This window comes from Trichoderma atroviride, chromosome 7 (assembly GCF_020647795.1).
Source record: "Trichoderma atroviride chromosome 7, complete sequence".
Lineage (NCBI taxonomy): Eukaryota > Fungi > Ascomycota > Sordariomycetes > Hypocreales > Hypocreaceae > Trichoderma > Trichoderma atroviride.
In genome coordinates, this window is record NC_089406.1 from 425,261 (window position 1) to 442,369 (window position 17,109).

General features: G+C 51.6%; 5 protein-coding genes across 5 annotated transcripts; 4 read left to right on the forward strand and 1 right to left on the reverse strand.

Moving 5' to 3' along the window:
- The first annotated feature begins 1,510 nt into the window (after positions 1–1,510).
- On the forward strand, positions 1,511–3,377 carry TrAtP1_012135 (uncharacterized protein). The gene has a single exon (XM_014090435.2). It carries the CDS (start codon positions 1,761–1,763, stop codon positions 3,024–3,026), a length of 1,266 nt encoding a protein of 421 aa, XP_013945910.2. The 5' UTR covers positions 1,511–1,760; the 3' UTR covers positions 3,027–3,377.
- Positions 3,378–3,474: 97 nt separating this feature from the next.
- TrAtP1_012136 (uncharacterized protein) lies at positions 3,475–5,123 on the reverse strand. Its single transcript, XM_014090434.2, has one exon. The coding sequence runs from the start codon at positions 4,883–4,885 to the stop codon at positions 3,653–3,655; it is 1,233 nt and encodes a 410-aa protein (XP_013945909.2). The 5' UTR covers positions 4,886–5,123; the 3' UTR covers positions 3,475–3,652.
- A 3,874-nt stretch (positions 5,124–8,997) lies between these two features.
- TrAtP1_012137 (uncharacterized protein) lies at positions 8,998–10,050 on the forward strand (the record flags this gene model as incomplete). The annotated part of the gene is made up of 2 exons (XM_014090432.2): positions 8,998–9,339; positions 9,565–10,050. 2 exons carry the CDS (start codon positions 8,998–9,000, stop codon positions 10,048–10,050), a joined length of 828 nt encoding a protein of 275 aa, XP_013945907.2.
- Positions 10,051–12,654: 2,604 nt separating this feature from the next.
- TrAtP1_012138 (uncharacterized protein) lies at positions 12,655–13,371 on the forward strand (the record flags this gene model as incomplete). Its single annotated transcript, XM_014090431.2, has 3 exons — positions 12,655–12,832; positions 13,016–13,186; positions 13,274–13,371. The coding sequence occupies 3 exons, from the start codon at positions 12,655–12,657 to the stop codon at positions 13,369–13,371; spliced, it is 447 nt and encodes a 148-aa protein (XP_013945906.2).
- Positions 13,372–14,429: 1,058 nt separating this feature from the next.
- Positions 14,430–17,043, forward strand: TrAtP1_012139 (uncharacterized protein). Its single transcript, XM_066115403.1, has 2 exons — positions 14,430–15,246; positions 15,329–17,043. The coding sequence occupies exon 2, from the start codon at positions 15,336–15,338 to the stop codon at positions 16,758–16,760; it is 1,425 nt and encodes a 474-aa protein (XP_065971501.1). The 5' UTR covers positions 14,430–15,246; positions 15,329–15,335; the 3' UTR covers positions 16,761–17,043.
- Positions 17,044–17,109: the final 66 nt, after the last annotated feature.

A 17,109-nucleotide genomic window follows, 5' to 3' on the forward strand; every position in this document is an offset into this window, starting at 1 on the left:
TGGGGGGAGTTAAAAATGCTGTGGAGGAAGATGGGTGCTGCTGCCTGCAACTCAATTCTGGGAGGGGTTGAGCTTGGGAGGACCCAGGTAAAATCAAGGCCTTGGGGAGAGGTAAAAATGCTGTGAAGGTCAGGCAGATCCGTAATCAAAGGCGCTTGAAGCCTAAATCCACCCTTAAAATAGTCTGAAGATCGCAAACCGTCTTTTCCTGAAGTTGGACTAAGTGGCGGTAATCTGGAATAGCTGGGGGGTGAGCGACAGTCTGTGAACCTTAGATCCAGAACAACAAAAATAACTACATGGTCTAGATTTATCGCCCGGCAAATATCTCGTAATGCACGATCTAGGATGAACTGCTATATACTACTATGACAAAGAAGGAAACATCACAACTCAGTCCCAAAGGGATCGACCAGACTCCATAATTTACCTACCTACTGTATGCAATGATGTACGAATTACCACGCCAATGATTGGCCCGGCCAGAGCGAGGTCGTTGTAGCGTCATTCTGCTCGTCTCTTTGATAGATTCTTACTTGGGCCATACAAAACATATAGTAAGTGACAATAATCTAGCAATTGCATGTCAAAGACATGGGCTGTTTAGGAAGACATAGAGAAACAGTATGAAAGTATAAGGCTTGAAAATTAGAAGAAGAAAAGCCTTCCGTATGGCCGTTCCGATCGTCAATGTTAAAGTCAAGCAATCACGATAGCTTCATCACCAGACAGAAAAAACATCCCAGAAACTCTTCGGCAGCTCCCGCCTATATGACGAAATACGCAAATATCGTCCTCACATCTACCTTTTCCGCGGATATATCTCCTTCAATCGCCCCTCCAGCCTTATTCACCCCACGATACAGCTGAAAGAGAAAGAGAAAAACATACGATAGTACGTTGATGACTCTTTTCTCAGTTTCGGAGTCTATCACCTTTCCATCCTAACCCGTCTCCGCAACACAAGTCTAGATCAAAAGCAACCTGTAAAAGAACGGGACCCCTGAAACGCCCGACCTTGAACACCGTCTTCCGACAGTTTCCATGTGGCCTTTTCGCTCCGGACCGAACAATCAGCCCACCGAGGTGGAACCGCCGTCATGCGCTGCTTGTAAGGAAAAAAAATGATTCAAGTCCATATAAGCAAAAAAAAAAGCACTTCCGTCAAAACGTTGAAAAAAAAAAACAGGGACCTTGCCCGGGCGCCGCGTGGATTCAGCGTCTCCGGATCTCCGGGGGCGCAAGATTAGTGGGCAATGGCTGTTTTGTGGAACCTTCCCTCACTCAATGTTCCTGTTTATGCTTTGCATACGAGGCGTTGTAAGCAGGAATAAGGCCCGCTGCGATTGGAAGCGAAGGGAGACTGTGCGCGGAGACGCTGAAAACGCTTGATAGCAAGACCCTAGAAGAGAGATTTTTTCTTTTCTTTGGTCGTTAGGCTATTCGCCTTCGGGATGTATATGGGATGGGATATATAAGGGCTGGAGGGAGGTGAAGCTAGGATTTTTCTTGCTTCATATTCAGACCATCACGAACAACCTCGACAATTACATCGTTTTGTTTAATTTTGTTTAGTTTTGATTGCTTATAGAATCATCAAGACAAGACTTGCATTTATTAGACTTTTACACGGTTCAACGGCAACTGCTCGTCAGCAACCATCAGCATCGACAACCCCTTGCGTACAAAAAGACATAGAACTTGTATATACAAAGTCGTCAACCGTCTTATACATCAACACCAAACCACCAACCATCACCATGGCCACCCTCAGTCCCGCCCAAATCGACATCATCAAATCCACCGTCCCCATCCTCCGCGAGCACGGCCCCCTCGTCGCCACCACCTTCTACGCAAACATGCTCGCCGCCCACCCCGAGCTGCAAAACTACTTCTCCCTGCGCAACCAGCAGACGGGCGCCCAGCAAATCGCCCTCTCCAACGCCGTGCTCGCCGCCGCCATCCACATCGAGCGCCTGCAGGACATTGCCGGCGCCGTCGACCGCATCGCCCAGAAGCACGTCTCGCTCTTCATCCTGCCGGAGCACTACCCCATCGTCGGCAAGTACCTCATCGGCGCGTTCCAGCAGATCCTGGGCGACGCCTTTACGCCCGAGATCAAGGACGCCTGGGTCATTGCCTATGGCCTGCTGGCCGACATCTTCATCAAGCGCGAGGTCGAGCTGTACGCCGAGGCGGGCTGGCAGGGCTGGCGCGACTTCACCATTGAGGACAAGGTCGACGAGGCCGAAAACGTCACCAGCTTCTACCTCAAGCCCGTCGACGGCAAGCCGCTGCCCGAGTTCCTGCCCGGCCAGTACGTCAGCCTGCAGATCCCCATCCCGGAGCTCAACGGCGTGTTCCAGAGCCGCCAGTTCAGCCTGAGCCTGTCGCCGCGCCAGAGCGCCGACCACTACCGCATCACCGTCAAGCTGGACAAGGACGGCCTGGAGCACACCGTCGAGGAGGTTGTCAGCGGCAAGGTCGCCGGCCTGGTCTCGCAGCGCCTGCACGAGCAGTACAAGGTCGGCGACGTCGTGCAGCTCAGCCCTCCCCACGGCGAGTTCACCTTTAGCGCCGCCGCAACGCCTGCAACCGCTCCCATCGTCTTGCTCTCCGCCGGCGTCGGTGTTACTCCTCTGCTCTCCATCCTCGACACCATCCTGGAGAGCTCCTCTCAGGCCTCTCGTCCCGTGACGTGGATCCACGGAGCGCGACACTCTGGCGCCGTGACATACGGCAAGTATATCCGCGAGGCCGAGAAGAAGCACAGCAACCTGTCCACCAAGATCTTCCTCAAGAACGTCCAAGAGGGCGACAGCAAGGGCCAGCAGTACGACTACGAGGGCCGCATGGATCTCGACGCCCTGGAAGCCGACGGCGTGCTGCCCCTGAAGGATGCCTCTGCCGAGTACTACATCTGCGGACCGGAGGAGTGGATGATCCAGACCCGGGCTGGCCTGGAGAAGAAGGGCGTCAGCTTGGAGAGGCAGCACCTTGAGCTGTTCCGCACTGGAACTCTTTGATTGGGATGAAGGTGAAGAAGAATTGATTTGGAAGCATACAAGGATGGGTAATAAGAACGATTCATAGATGAAGATTTAGATGGGCATGTACACCTCTCCTCTCGTTGAGAATTTATAGCAAAGCGTTGGATTTTTATTAAGAACACCTAAAGTAAAGAACAGAGCTAGGAATGCAAAATATTGTAATAACTCACTTTTCTCCTAATAGTGCCTTTATAGTTGATGAACAATGGCGAGACTTGTACATACATGTGTTTATGAGTATCCGTGGTATACGTTCAGGTGTAATATTAATAAGGAATCCTTCAATTCGATTCAACAAGTGTAATTAAGAAGACTAAGAATATTAACAACTCATCCTTTTCTTAATATCATGATTATAGTCGTGAAAATGCGAATCATACATAGTCATACACATAACACACCAGATGATGGAGAATTATAGGGTAAGAAAGGATATCCAAGCATTTATTGTCTCCAACCAGTCTATCGTTGGCTTAGTCTAAATTCCACCACAAAAAATTGTCATCCAACTCTCTGAAATAATACAAAGTTTATTTACACATAAACACCCTATAAAGACCACACATCATCGTCCCATACATCATTTTCTCACTCTCCCTTGTTTAGAAAAGGGTAGCAAAGATGCCAGCAACGAGAGCTACACCGGCAAAGGCAGCGCCGGAGACCTTGTTGATGGAACCAGCGCTGTGGGAAGAGGTGGAGGCAGGGCTGGATGATGTCTTGGAGGCAGAGCTGTCAGAGCTGGAGTCGGCACCCTTGGCGCTTCCAGCGTTGTTAGCGCCGGACTGGGCAGTCTGTGAAGGAGCAGTGACGAGAGTCGAGGGGGTAGAGCCCTTTCCGGTGGCGGTGGGCTTGGTGATGGAAGAGCTGGTGGACTTGGACACGGCAGGGCAGGTCAGGTTGAATGAAGGAGTGCCATCCAGCTTCTGGTTGACGCCAAACTTGACCGTGTTGGCAGGGTTGGAGTCACGCAGGTTGTACCAGAAGGTGGGAACCTTGTTAAACAGAATCTCGCAACCAACCTGGTCCCAGTAGGACTTTGCGTTCTCGACGCTGGGAACAGCCTCGTCCCAGCTGGGGCCGGTCAGAGGCCAGCCGGTCTCGGTGACCCAGACAGGCTTGCCGTTGGCAACGCCGAGCGTGGTCTGGTAAGCAGAGTTGAAGAGCTTGCCGGCATTGTCAATGTTGTTGCCCTTGCCAGTCTCGTAGAAGGGGTACTCGTCAACACCGATCCAGTCGACAGCGTCGAGAACCTCCTTGTTGGTGCCGTTAACCCAAGCATCCCAGGTGTCGACGTGTCCAACGGGAACGCTGGAAAGCGCAGTGTTGGCAAACTCCTTCTTGTAGGCGTTGATGAAGCTGAGGATCTCATCGGGGCCGTTGCCGACACCGGCCTTGTTGGTTCGTCCAGTGGCCGAGTCACGGTACAGGTCCTCGCTACCGATGGAGATTCCAATGATGAGGTCGGTGAAGTCGGAGCCGTACTGCTTGACAGCGGCGCTCAGAGCAGCAAGCTCGTTGTTGATGTTGGCGGTACCAGAGGCCCAGACACCGAGCAGGATCTTGGTCTTGGTCTTGATGGCGGCCGAGAAAGCCTCAATGGGGGTGTTTGTGGAGTAGGCCTGGATGTTGGTGTAGAGACGGACGGCATTGAAGGTGCCGGGAGCGCCAGGGAGCTTCTGGGCCGTGGTGAACTCGGCCAAGAAGTCCTTCTCGAACTTTGCGGACTCGTCGGGCAGGGTGGCGCCAGAGTTGAAGCCGAGGTAGTTGTTCTGTCCAGCAGAAACACCGGCGGCAAGGGCAGCACCGGCCGCGATGGTCGAAGTCAACTTCATGGTGAAGAATGTGAGGATTTAAAGATGGCAGAGAGCGTAATGTGCGACGAGCAAAATGTAGCGAATGCGATGAGTCTATTTTCTATTGGGGCCGGATGGGCAGTGAATGAACGTCTATGATAGACAAAAGAATGAATGTCGCACGCAGCAAGATGGAAAGGCAATGCAAAAAGAGGAAGGAAAACTTGAAGATATCAAGCAAAATAAAAAGACTGTCTGTGGATGAGGGAAAGGGACCGACGCTTATGAGCTGCGGCGTCGCGAAATTACACGCAGGGGGCAGTGACGGCGGCTGGGAGTGCTGCAGTCACGTGCGCTTCAGGGACCGGGAGCCTGTACCTGCCTGTACCTGCATCTCCTGGACCCAAAAGTTGAAACAGGAGTGCATAGCCCCCCCGCGCCTAGCCGCATTGGGCAGCAGCTGGCACCCATCGCCCTTCTAATTGGCAGCTGGACGGCTATGGCCGAGTGCACAGACGTGGAAACAATACGAGCTGGGCCAGCAAACAGGCGGTGCGGGCAGAGGTACCGCGGCCACGGCGTCAGTGTTCAGGGCAAGATCTGCGCCGAGACGAGATTATGCTTGTTTGTTATTGTTTTTTCTCCCCTGTTTTTGTTTCCGCTTCTTTTTCTCTCAGAGTGTTCATTTTTTCTTTCTTTCTTCTCTTCTTTTTCTTTCCCTTGAGAGGGTCATCATGCCTACATACTTGGGCATCTCACCTACCATCATACGCCATACTTCATACAGGAGCGCGAGGTGCATACGGAGCAGTAGCATGACTTAATGGCTCGTTGAAACACCGTCTCACAAGAGAGCGCCCCAGCCACCGACGCACAGCTTGCATCTTGGAGATGAGTCTCGTATTAATAGACATACAAGCACTGCAGCCCAATGAGAATAGAGAACACAGGCAAGCAGTGCTCGAGTGCGTAGTAAGGGCTGGTGTCTCCCTCGTGGCGAAATGAGTGGCGCTGGAGCCATGTTAGTGCCCAGTGCAGATCCATGCGCTCCAGGACAGCGAACATGGACCTTTGATGAAGAGGGGCCTTGTGTTGTTTATATACTCCGTCGGAGTATGGAGAGCTTCTTGCTAGTACTAATACCCATTAGGAGTACTATGCGCAAGTGAGTGCCGCGGCATAAGTTGCATCGCATATCGCACGGTTTTACAACTCCAAACCGGCGCTTTCTCCCCCACTGGAAAGTCAGCACCAGCAACTTTGGCCGAGATGGAGGGAGGAGGCCGGGAAAAGGCCCGCTAGCTCAAGGATGCCAAAGCGTGGCTCTCCATCGGCTCTCTGGCTGCCTTCACGTGCCCTGCGAAACCTGCTTCAGTCGGTGCCCTATGTTGATTTTCGAAATGGGGGCAAAAATACCTTACCCTGACTAATGGAATGGACGTCATTTCGGGGAGTGACGGGGCTGGGGGTGCTCTGTACAGGAATTCCTGTCTAGGAAAATCTCTTGGCCAGACTGCTGTAAAGGGATAATGCCTAGGCCCTCGCCAACACAGGGCAGCATCGGGCGCCAAGCGAGATTGAAGCATGTAGGGTGAGTTGCAGAGTTCCAGACTGTTTGGGAATAGAAAAAGTTGACGATTGAACTTTTGTCTTTGCCAATACCTGGGGTGCCCGGTAGCTTACCTAGCAGTAGCCTTGGTCTGGCAACTTTTGCCATTGGACGGCTGGCAGGGCAGAATACTGGGACTCGAGCAGCTATTCTGTCATGGCAACTCTGAGGCCGAGCCAAGTGCAAAGAGTTGTGGCCTATCGTGCATCAAGTTGAACAGGGAGCGCAGGTTGGAGGTGGCATTCAGCACTAATTGGCCGAGAAGGCTGCCAGAGACCACTTTTTGTCATGTCATGACTCTCGCACTTTGGATCGTTTTTCGCACCATCTCCAATCATGTTGTCGCATTCCCGTATTTGTGCGGACGTCGACGGTGTCCGGATTACTGATCAGATAGGTTGGCCAGATAGGTAGGTAGCAAGTCAAGGGGGGGCAACAAACGCCGCGGCCTATCACTTCATTTCTATGGTAGACCGGCGGTCTTTTTGCACCCCGCATGGTAGTGAATAGGGCCGCAAGTAGTGCGCTCCGTATATGCCGGCAAATATCTGCTGCTCGGTAAAAAGGCGCTGCAGGAATTGACATCGGGAGAATTACCGTCTTGGCTTCTATGTCCCACGCGAGGCCTCCCTGAACTCTTCTAGGCTTCTCCCAAATAGAGCCATGACTCAGCTGCCGCGAGGGAAGAGCCGCAGCTACCGCGGGGCTGATTGGTGGATTTGGCGCTCGCTTGTTTCTGATAGGATGGCTCAAGCGCGCGGAAGAGGATAGATCCGAGCCTTAGCTGCCAACGAGCGAGGCAGACTTTCTGCTCGTTCTTCCATTTACATTCTGCTGCGCTCCCACATAACGGCCACGATTTATGGAGAAACCGGATGACGAGCCGCATGCCCTATCGAGCCGGGCCAAGGCTGGGCATGGCTGTGCTTACGCTGGCTTGGCTGGGCTAAGCTGGGCTGGATCCGGTACCCGCGAGCCCAAACTCCAACATGCCATTGGCCAAAATATGCGGAAAATTCCCGACTTGTCCTTCAGCCCAGCGATTATTAATATCACCTTGCCCTGATCCCGGCTCTGGCGCGTCTAAGCAGCTCGTGCAGTGGCGATGCTGCGTCAATCTGGGATGCTAAGCGCGCCCCTGTGCCGGTTTCTGCTCGTGATCCACGTTTATAGCATCATCGACCCAAGTCTCGTGGATACAGTAGAGACTATCTTTGACGAGGGTCGTGCCAGGGTCTTCATCTCCTGGCCTACCAGCTGTGCTGCAAAAGGCAAATGGAGCATCTTACCTGGCGAGTTAATTTGCTGCCGTTGGCCAAGAAGCACTCCTGCTGACTTTGGCATAGGCTCGATTCCCGATAAACGATGGATACGAGCTGCCAGCTTATTGACGGCATGGCTGGGCTTTGGCGCGCGTATCGGCCACCTAGACTCATTTCGGCGCCTCGGTCGGGGCTTATACTCTGATGCTCACCACGTTTCTCACCACCCTTAACCGCGCTGGTCGTACGTTTTGGTGTTTGTTTCTCCCCGCCGTTAGACCCGCCCCAATGCAGACCTCCAGCCCTGTTCGGATCCGCCGTGGTTCTCCATCCCGCATGAATGGGCCACCTATTCGGCTTTCGGTCTAGTTCCCACTCCAGCCGGCTGGTTCGCCAGGAACCGGTGGCGTCCTCGCACTGGAAAAGTTCCCAGAAGTGCGAGGTGGTGCATCGGTTGTGTCGTTTGTCGCTTAATCCGTCATTCATCTTACACCGGCGACTACCGTTAAGGCTGGTTTTCTAAAACGGCTAGCTAGCGTTTTTTCTTTACAGAGCCGGTGTTCCAAGCTCCCATTAGTCCACTCTAAACTCCTGTTTATCCCGATCTGTTCAATTTTTTTTTTTTTTTTTCGCTTTTCCTGATAGCTTCGTGCATAGGCGAGCTGCCGCATTTTACCATTGCATCTTCAAGGCAGAAGCGGAGCCAGCCCCACGACAATCACAAGAGAGCTAGGACTATCTTCTCCTAGCAGCCGAGTTAACGATGGCTTCAGATCAGCCTTGAGTCAGACTAGTTGGCAACTGCCACCAAGGAGAAATAGAGCATGACAAGACTACAACACTACATGGGCGTGGGGGAGTTACGCCAGTTGTCAGCCCAAAGAGCCACCCCTAACTCCCCAAACCCCCCCAAACCCCCATCCATGCAAGCTGCAAGCCATCTAAGTTTGCAGACCTTACCTTGTCGTTGTCGCCTAGCCCTCATTACTCACTTCGATTCCCACCTCGTCGGAACGGTGATCTTCCGCTGACAGTCGACCCGTATATTGCCATTCTGACTTCTCTTTTGCCCATCAACAATGCCTTGCGAAGGATTGCCCATCATCTCAGACCAAGTCACTTGCTATGTCCTACCGTTGTTCTAACTCCCTATTGACACAATAAGCTTCTTATCCATGTTGGCAAAAGGCAGATTTTCTTGTCGAGGACTGCAAAATTAGGGTTAACACTGCACACCAAAATATCTCACAACCTCTCATACGGCACATACCGTTTCGGGAATGAAGACAACAAGGCCTTTTGAGGATGGTCTGTGTGGTAGAGAGTTTGACATCTTTCAAACTTCAACAGATGATATAAACTTGGGATCCCATCTTCTGCAACTACAAGACAGGATTTCCAAGCAGCCAACAACAGCAGCGATAACCGCAATAACCGCAATAACCACAACAACCACAACAACCACAGCAGCAGCAACACGAACAAGACGAACAACAGCATCGCTTTTGGCATTCCATCCCAAGATTTGCCTTGTAACCAATCAACCGACCATGTCTACTCCTCGAAGCGGCGGCAGTGTGAGTTCCAGGGGCTCTTCGTCCCGATACCAGGAGACGTCTCGGGTAAGTGGCATCTTTCCACCGTTGTTGCCATGGACAAGTTTTGATACGAATGTAATGGAAACTCATGTGCAACTTGATACAATTGCACACGAATGTTTGAACATGCAATAGTCACTTACCTGATTGGGAGACTCAAGCTGCCCAACATCAGATGCAAGATGATGCAAGACAGTCAGGGGTAGATCAAGAATCAAGAGTCAATGCTAACATGTGTTGCATGCACAGTCCTCCATCCAGCAACTGGTAGAATCGCTCAACACCCACCGCATCAACACCTTGACGGAGCTCTGCCGCATCGAGCGCATTGCCGCGGCCTGCGACTCCGAGGCTGACGCACGGGCCTTTCAGCAACCCATGACTTCGGCCTGGATCCACTACGTTACGAGCAACCAGTTCCTCATGGAGCTCCGCGGCCTTACGCGGAACTATCCGCTCAGTGCGGACATTGTTGCCGAAGCCCATCGCCGCGTGCGTTCCGACCCGGAGAGCAACCGCAGCTGGAACCTGGCCTGGCTGTGCCTGACGCGGATGCGCGACGACGGGCTGGTGAGGATCTTTTCGGACACGGAGGCGCGCAAGCCTGAGATGTGGGGAGGCAAGGTACCGAGCGAGAAGATGGTGCAGCAGCTGGCCACTTGCTTTGAGGACGAGTGGAGGACTGCGATTGAGACGATGCTGCGGCACTGGGCGACGCAGCCGACCTGGTACTAAGTGTGTGCTTGGCTTTTTTTTCTGCTTGGCTTTTGCGATGGAATATGGGTTGGGAAGCGGTAAAGGCAAAGCATACTGCCGGCGTGCAGGCGTGCCTTTTGGATATCTGCTGCTTCCCTTTTATCTTCTCTTCTCTGCTTTTCGTTTAAGATGCCTGTCTTTTTATTTTTCTTTCTCAACGGAATTTGTTCCATTCTTGTTTCTCTCTTTTTGCTCGATTTCTTATTTTCTTTCTTGATGGAAGTTGTTTCTTGCCATTATTAGCCTTGTTCTTATTCTCTCTTTTGCTTGTCTATGGTGTCGCCTGTACATTACCAAGAACGATGGCGTGTATGATACATTTACAAGTTTTTTTTCTTCTCTTCTTTCTTTCTTGATGGTTGCATACCCCTATAGCGTTGCGTTACAAAGTTGCTCTTGCATTCGGCTTTGGCATAGGAGCGGTGGCGACTTGGCGATTTTCTCTTCTTGTTGCGCTCGCTTTTCTGAGCCTGTGTTCTTGTTCTTGTTCTTGTTTAGCGGCATGTTTTCCTATGCAGTCACCTGGAACGGGAAGACCTAACGGGCGGCCATTGTTTCTTTTCTTCTTATTTTGTCCTTTTATTTTTAGATAGTACTCATGCTGTTCCCTTTTGGTCAGCATCATCAGTTGTAAGGAGATGTAGTATTAGTGTATAGTACAGAAGTTAGTATACCTAGTCAATTACACCAATAACACACATTTGATTCGAGCCTGGCCCTGCCACCTGAATAATTCAACTGACAAATCGCAACGCCATTCATTATGACAAATGAGGAATCAACTGCCAGCTTTCGTCATTACAAATGATGCTGGGCACAAATATCCTGAATCAATGAATCCTTTTCCGCAACTCCATTCCGCCGCCTTATAGCGAATCACTTACAGCGGCTCTCACCTACACCGTACAGCGGCCACAGCAAGCCGAGCGGCTTCGGAGTCGGAGTGGGCCGCCTCTGTTTCGGCCGAGCAACAACAAGCCCTGATTGGCCAGCGATTACAGCCAGCCAATCACGCTCTATGCATCCCTCCCAAAAACGTAAAACAAAGAGACAAGAGCAACACCAATCATTCCAATCATTCCCATCATCTGATGAAGCCATCGCCGGTTGTTTGTACCCGAGGCCGCGTGCAACGCTGACGCCGAAGAGGTTACGGATGACTTTGTGACTCTTTTTGTTGAAACCTAACCGGCAGACTAAGCCGAAGTGCCCATCTCGATGTATTGGACTCTGCTGGGTTTTACTGGAAACCCCTCTATTCAGGCTTTACTACAAGCAGTCTTTGGGATACCAAGGATGGTTAGGGAATTGCTTTATACAGAATGTCCCACAGTTCTACTTATTGGTAGTACCTACTGCAAGTAGCAACTTGAACGCTGGGCCCCACAGCTCCATAGGGCGTAGGTGCATTTACTCCGTCCGTATACGCGGCTTACCGCTGCGTGCCCGGCGAGTGTATCCGGTAAGGTCGGTCCCGAAGCTTGGTCGGTGAAACGAATCTGAACAGAATCGAGAATGGAAGAATGGGCCAATGAGTCGTTCGCCGAGTGCTGAATTGCTAAACTAGATGTGCAAGTTTATTTCTCTTCTTCAGAAATAGGCTATTCACGACGTAATCGGGATGGAGACCCATGTTGAGTATCGGTTGACGTCGTAAACTACGGCCCTGGGGTCGGAGCTCATTACGGAGCAGCAAGTATCAAGATCGGTTCTCAGATATTGAGCACTGCAGGATCTGATAGTCCGATGTGATACAATATCAGGACAAGGTAGTCGAGTCATAAGCTTGCTGACGAATTCTGCACATGTTTTATGTCGCATGACATGAATGCATATACACCTTGATAGGCTGAGGATGCATTAAAAGCATTAGTTGAAGAATGCTACTGGACAAGGTGGGTTATAAACTCAAGGATATTGTAATGGATGCTTATAAACCGAATTACCCAGCGGATTGGTAATAAGAACACCTTTGCAACTATAATCACGACGATGCAGGTATTCGGGTTCCGCGCGCACTTATGTCTTTGGGTGTAAGTGTTGTAGAGCTACTCACAGCCCTAAACAAACAAGCCTTTGGCCCCACGAGGGCTACCCAGTCTAGAAAGCGGTTCCTACCATATCCAGCAAAACATCAATAGAACAAGCCTCTAAGCGGCGGCAAATCCCAGCCAGAAGGGGAAAGATGACCAGCCAAGAAGTGGCCAAGTCCGATTCTTGCTCGCTAGAAGCCCAAAAGTCGGCTTCGGAGCCACAGAGCCGCTACTTTTTGTGGTGGGGGCGCGTTGTGGGGAGACGCCAGAGCGAAACCCTTGCGTATTCCTAGCCCTGAGCACCGTATGACGACCCTTGTGATGTGACAACGGCAGTTTCGAAGCCACCTAATAGGCAGATGTATATAATAGGCAGGCAGACGTTGCAATGGATTGCGTATATATGGATATGTTATGTTACGTGTGGGAGCGAGACCTACGTATGCCTCTTTCGCGGCCGCGGAACCCGATTAGTCTTGCTTGAGAAAAAACACACTAGAAGAGGAAAGAAAGTGATTAAAAGAGAAAGACACAGGAAGAAGGGATTTGAATGCAGGACAAGGAAAAGACAGTCATGGAAACCGCCATTTGCTCATCTATAACACGGGCCGCGGGACTTGGAGACGCTTTTTGGAGAGCGAACTTGCGAGACGTTGCGGTCATGGCCATGTCGGATCAGAATCAGAGCATCAACAAGCCTTTGGGCAAGGGCAAGGGAGTGACTCCAGGTATGCACAAGTTTTTTTCTTCTTCTTCTCATTTAAACTTCAAGTCTTTCTCTTTGTTTCTTTTCTTCTTGTCAAGTTCAAACGGGAAAAAAAAGGAGAAAAGGACGCCAACGCATGCACGAAAAGAATGACTCATCGTGCAACTCACTTGTGTATGTAATTGTTGTTGACAAGGAGTATTAGTTGTGCCACCCTCCCTTGCGTCGTCGTCGTCTACATTTCAAGTCCAAATCAAGTCGGAACAAAATGTCATGGAGCGTCTCGCACTCGAGTTTTCATCACTGCCGGACAGAGAAATGGTGCCTGAGGGTTCAGACTCGGCTGGGCAGCAACAGCAACTTACAGCGCCGGGGTGTAAGTCAAAGTTGTGCCACGATTTTGAGACAACAGCCTCGTACTCCCATGACTGTGAGCTAATAAGATGAAAAAAAAAAAAAACAGCATCTAGTCAAATTACTCATACTTCAAACACGCCCACGAATAATCTCATCACAAAGACTATCCGCGCAGCCATGTCGGACATCAACAAGCCAAAGTGAAGATTCCAAGTCTCACTGACAGCCAGAAAAAACCAACAAAACGAGTATCCGACTGGGGGGAAAAACACAAAGCATAGCCGGCGTTCCTTTTTCTTCTCCTTCTTCTCTTTTCCTCAAGTTCAATATTTCTTTTTTTCCTTCATCTTCTTTATTGTTGGGGTTGTCTAAGCGCGGCAAGACATCGGCGCAATTTACAGTCAAAGAGTCATCTCATGACTAAAACGCGCGTCAGAATCGGTGAGTAGACGCAATCGACACTAGGAAAAGGGTCTCTTTCGGCACTTTGAACAGGCAGCAACCCTAATACTAACACTGGCATCATTGACAGCAAAGGGGAGATGGAATCGACGGTCAATGCCGGCGTGTCTAGATTGATGGAAGAAAAATATGGAGAAGAGGGTGCAGGGCGCTTGTCCGGATCGAGCTCGCCGAGAGCCGCCTTGAGGTTCGGCTTCGGCTTACTTGCTGGCTGTCGTTGCTCTGTGTGCGGCTTCGGACTTGCTGCCAAGTGAGGGGATATAAATGAGCATCACGACGCCGTCACAACTGGTTGGTTTTACATGATGACCAGCACTTGCTAGGGCTTGGCAACACTGAAGAATGTCTCGGTCTGGATTACCAAGAGTCTGTTGATGCCCAAGTGCCGGAGCGAGGAACCCAAGTCGGAGCATTTCCCACGAAGCCATCATGTGATGCAGAGTTGGGGAGAGTTGTCTTGGACGAGTATGCATGTATATTGTACTTATACATCTAACCAGCAATATACCAAGTGTTACTTCTATAAGGATTAACAATGTCAAGACCACCCATGGCTTCCAATCACCTCATCTCATCTTGATAGCTTCTCTCCAAGACATACATACGTGCATCTTCATCCTTAGCCAGCTTCATCTTCTATACATGCGTCCTGCCTTCTTCCCCACAACCCAGTACCACCTCGCCACATGGCTCCAGACCATCGACGCTCCGTCGTGTTACTTGCTACCGCCACCATCTAGAGCCAACAAATTTTCTCTTCTTCTCCTCAGCAATATTTTTCCCTTTACTCACAACCCAGCCATGCCACCACTATATAGCTAGCCGCTCGTCTAGCGAGGTCCAACCTCCAATCACGTCGCTGCCGCCGGCGCATGACCCGCTGCAGGACCGGGAGGAGTCCGCTAAAAGGCTTTACTGCGGGCCGCTACAGGCGCTGCTGCTCCCTGCAAGGTCCTGTGGCCGGGCCAGCTCCAGCCCTTCGACTCTTCTTCCTCGACCTGTTCCTCTTTCCAGCCTCTTGCATCTCAGCTGCTTCAGCCTCCTCGCACTATCGCCTCTACATCTGCCACACCCCTTCATCCTTCTTCCCGCAACCAAATAGACATCTCTACCTATGTCACCGTTCAATATAAACCATCGCCACGTGCAATAGACGAAACAGTGCCTTATCGGCCGCCCCGCAAATCTCCCGGTGCTAAACCCCATTCTGCCCGTTTTACTGCCTAGTACGTGCCATCGCCCGCTAGCTCTCTCCACCGCCTACCTTCTGCTTTCAGCTGTGATTTTTTTTTCTTCAATAGTCTGGTCTGGTGTGATAATAATTGTTGCCTCTGCCTCTTTTTGCCGTCCTTCTTTTTCTTCTCCTCTCAATCCCTTCTCTTCTCTACAGCAGCATTTTGCACCATCTGCTCGTAACCGAGTGGATTTCTTCATGAGCGTTGCTCACTCATAGGACTGCCGGCAAGCGACTTGGAGTCTTTGCGCTTGCTGTACGATTCGTACATAGGGACGAAGAAAGACTCCACGGATTGGGAGCTCCAACATTGTCACCACCAGCATCACCATCGAGATACCCAATATATACCCACGCGCATATACACCGTTGTAATCACACAGGTATGGAATGACGGACTCAATGGGATACATAGACTTTTGCCCGCCTGTCGATAGAGCGCATTTCTGACGCCACACTTGCTAGCAATTGAATGACCCGCTCAAAGCGCCGTCAAGCACCAACAACTCCAGCACCCGCATCTCCAGCAGCATCTCCAGCTTCAGCTCCAGCCTCTGCCTCCCAGCCTCTGCTCTGCTCCAGCTCCTCCAGCTCCTCCAGCGCTGCTCCGTCCTACGGCACCGCCACCATGGCCATCAACCCCGCCCCGCCCTACGTCGAGGCCGACTCCAAGCTCGGCTTCTCCACCACCGTCGTCTCGTCCGGCTCTGGCGACAAGAACGACGATACTCACGTCGCTGAGACCAACAACGGCCGCCAAGATCCGGCCACCGACGCCACCCTCTCCGAAGGCATCCACATCCTCGAGGCGTCCTCCACCCACTGGTGGTCCTACCTGAAAACCGCCGACTTCTGGGCCGTCATCGCCGTCGGCCAGGTGCTGTCGCTGTGCATCACCGGCACAAACACCTTCACGTCGTTCCTGGCCAACGTCGGCACAAACATCCCCGCCTTCCAGACCGTCTTCAACTACATCCTGCTCTTCCTCATCTACACCTCCATCATGCTGTGGCGCGACGGCCCGCGCGTCTGGTGGGACATCCTCGTCAAGGACGGCTGGCGCTACCTCATCATGAGCTTCCTCGACGTCGAGGGCAACTACTTCACCGTGCTCGCCTACCGCTACACCAACCTGCTGTCCGCCCAGCTGCTCAACTTCTGGTCCATTGTCTGCGTCGTCATCATCTCCTTCATCCTGCTGCGCGTGCGCTACAAGATCTTCCAGGTCATCGGCATCCTCATCTGCTGCGGCGGCATGGGCATCCTGCTGGCCTCGGACCACATCACCGGCGCCAACGGCGGCCCGGGCGTCGACATGGTCAAGGGCGACCTCTTTGGCCTGCTGGGCGCCACCCTCTACGGCGTCTCCAACGTCTTCGAGGAGTGGCTCGTCTCCAAGCGGCCCATGCACCACGTCCTGGCCTTCATGGGCCTCTTTGGCATGATCATCAACGGCATCCAGGCCGCCATCTTCGACCGCAAGTCCTTCCAGGAGGCGCACTGGGACGGCGCCGTCGGCGGCTGGCTCGCCGGCTACACCCTCTGCCTGTGCATCTTCTACACGCTGGCGCCCCTCATCCTGCGCATGGGCAGCGCCGCCTTCTTCGACATCTCCCTGCTGACCGCAAACTTCTGGGGCGTCATCATCGGCATCCACGTCTTTGGCTACACCATCCACTACCTCTACCCCATTGCCTTTGTCTGCATCGTCATCGGTCTCTTCATCTACTTCCTCTCGGGCAGCGTCCTCGGCGACTCCAAGAAGCCCTGGCTGGGCGACAACCAGGAGGATGGCGTGGCTGGCTTTGGTACCGCCAAGCTGCGCGCCCTCAACGCCGCGAGGAAGGCTCAGATGAATGCCACTGGCACCGAGGCTGGTGCCGCTAGTTCTGAGTAAAATAAACCAAGCATCAAGGATAAGAGGAGGAATTTTTGGCTTGAGTTACATAAAAGGAGAGATGGGATAACGTAATTGTTTAAAGGGGTGATGTACATGAAAGAGATGTAACATATATCTACATCTATACACATATACCCAATACTGCTTAATATACATGACATTTACTTCTTTGGATACACAAAGAAATAAAATACATTACACGTCTACTCTTATCATTTCGTCTCTAGATTGCAAACTCCATAGCATTCCCCCCCACTTCTTGATGACGGCTCATAAAAACTTAAATCACCAATCAAATTATATATAGTCTTTATTTGTTAACCTTTTACAATATTTAACCCCTCCC

Coding starts and splice junctions, on each gene's coding strand:
- TrAtP1_012135 (XM_014090435.2), top strand. CDS start 1,761: ATGGCCACCCTCAGTCCCGCCCAAATCGACATCATCAAATCCACCGTC.
- TrAtP1_012136 (XM_014090434.2), bottom strand. CDS start 4,885: ATGAAGTTGACTTCGACCATCGCGGCCGGTGCTGCCCTTGCCGCCGGT.
- TrAtP1_012139 (XM_066115403.1), top strand. CDS start 15,336: ATGACCCGCTCAAAGCGCCGTCAAGCACCAACAACTCCAGCACCCGCA.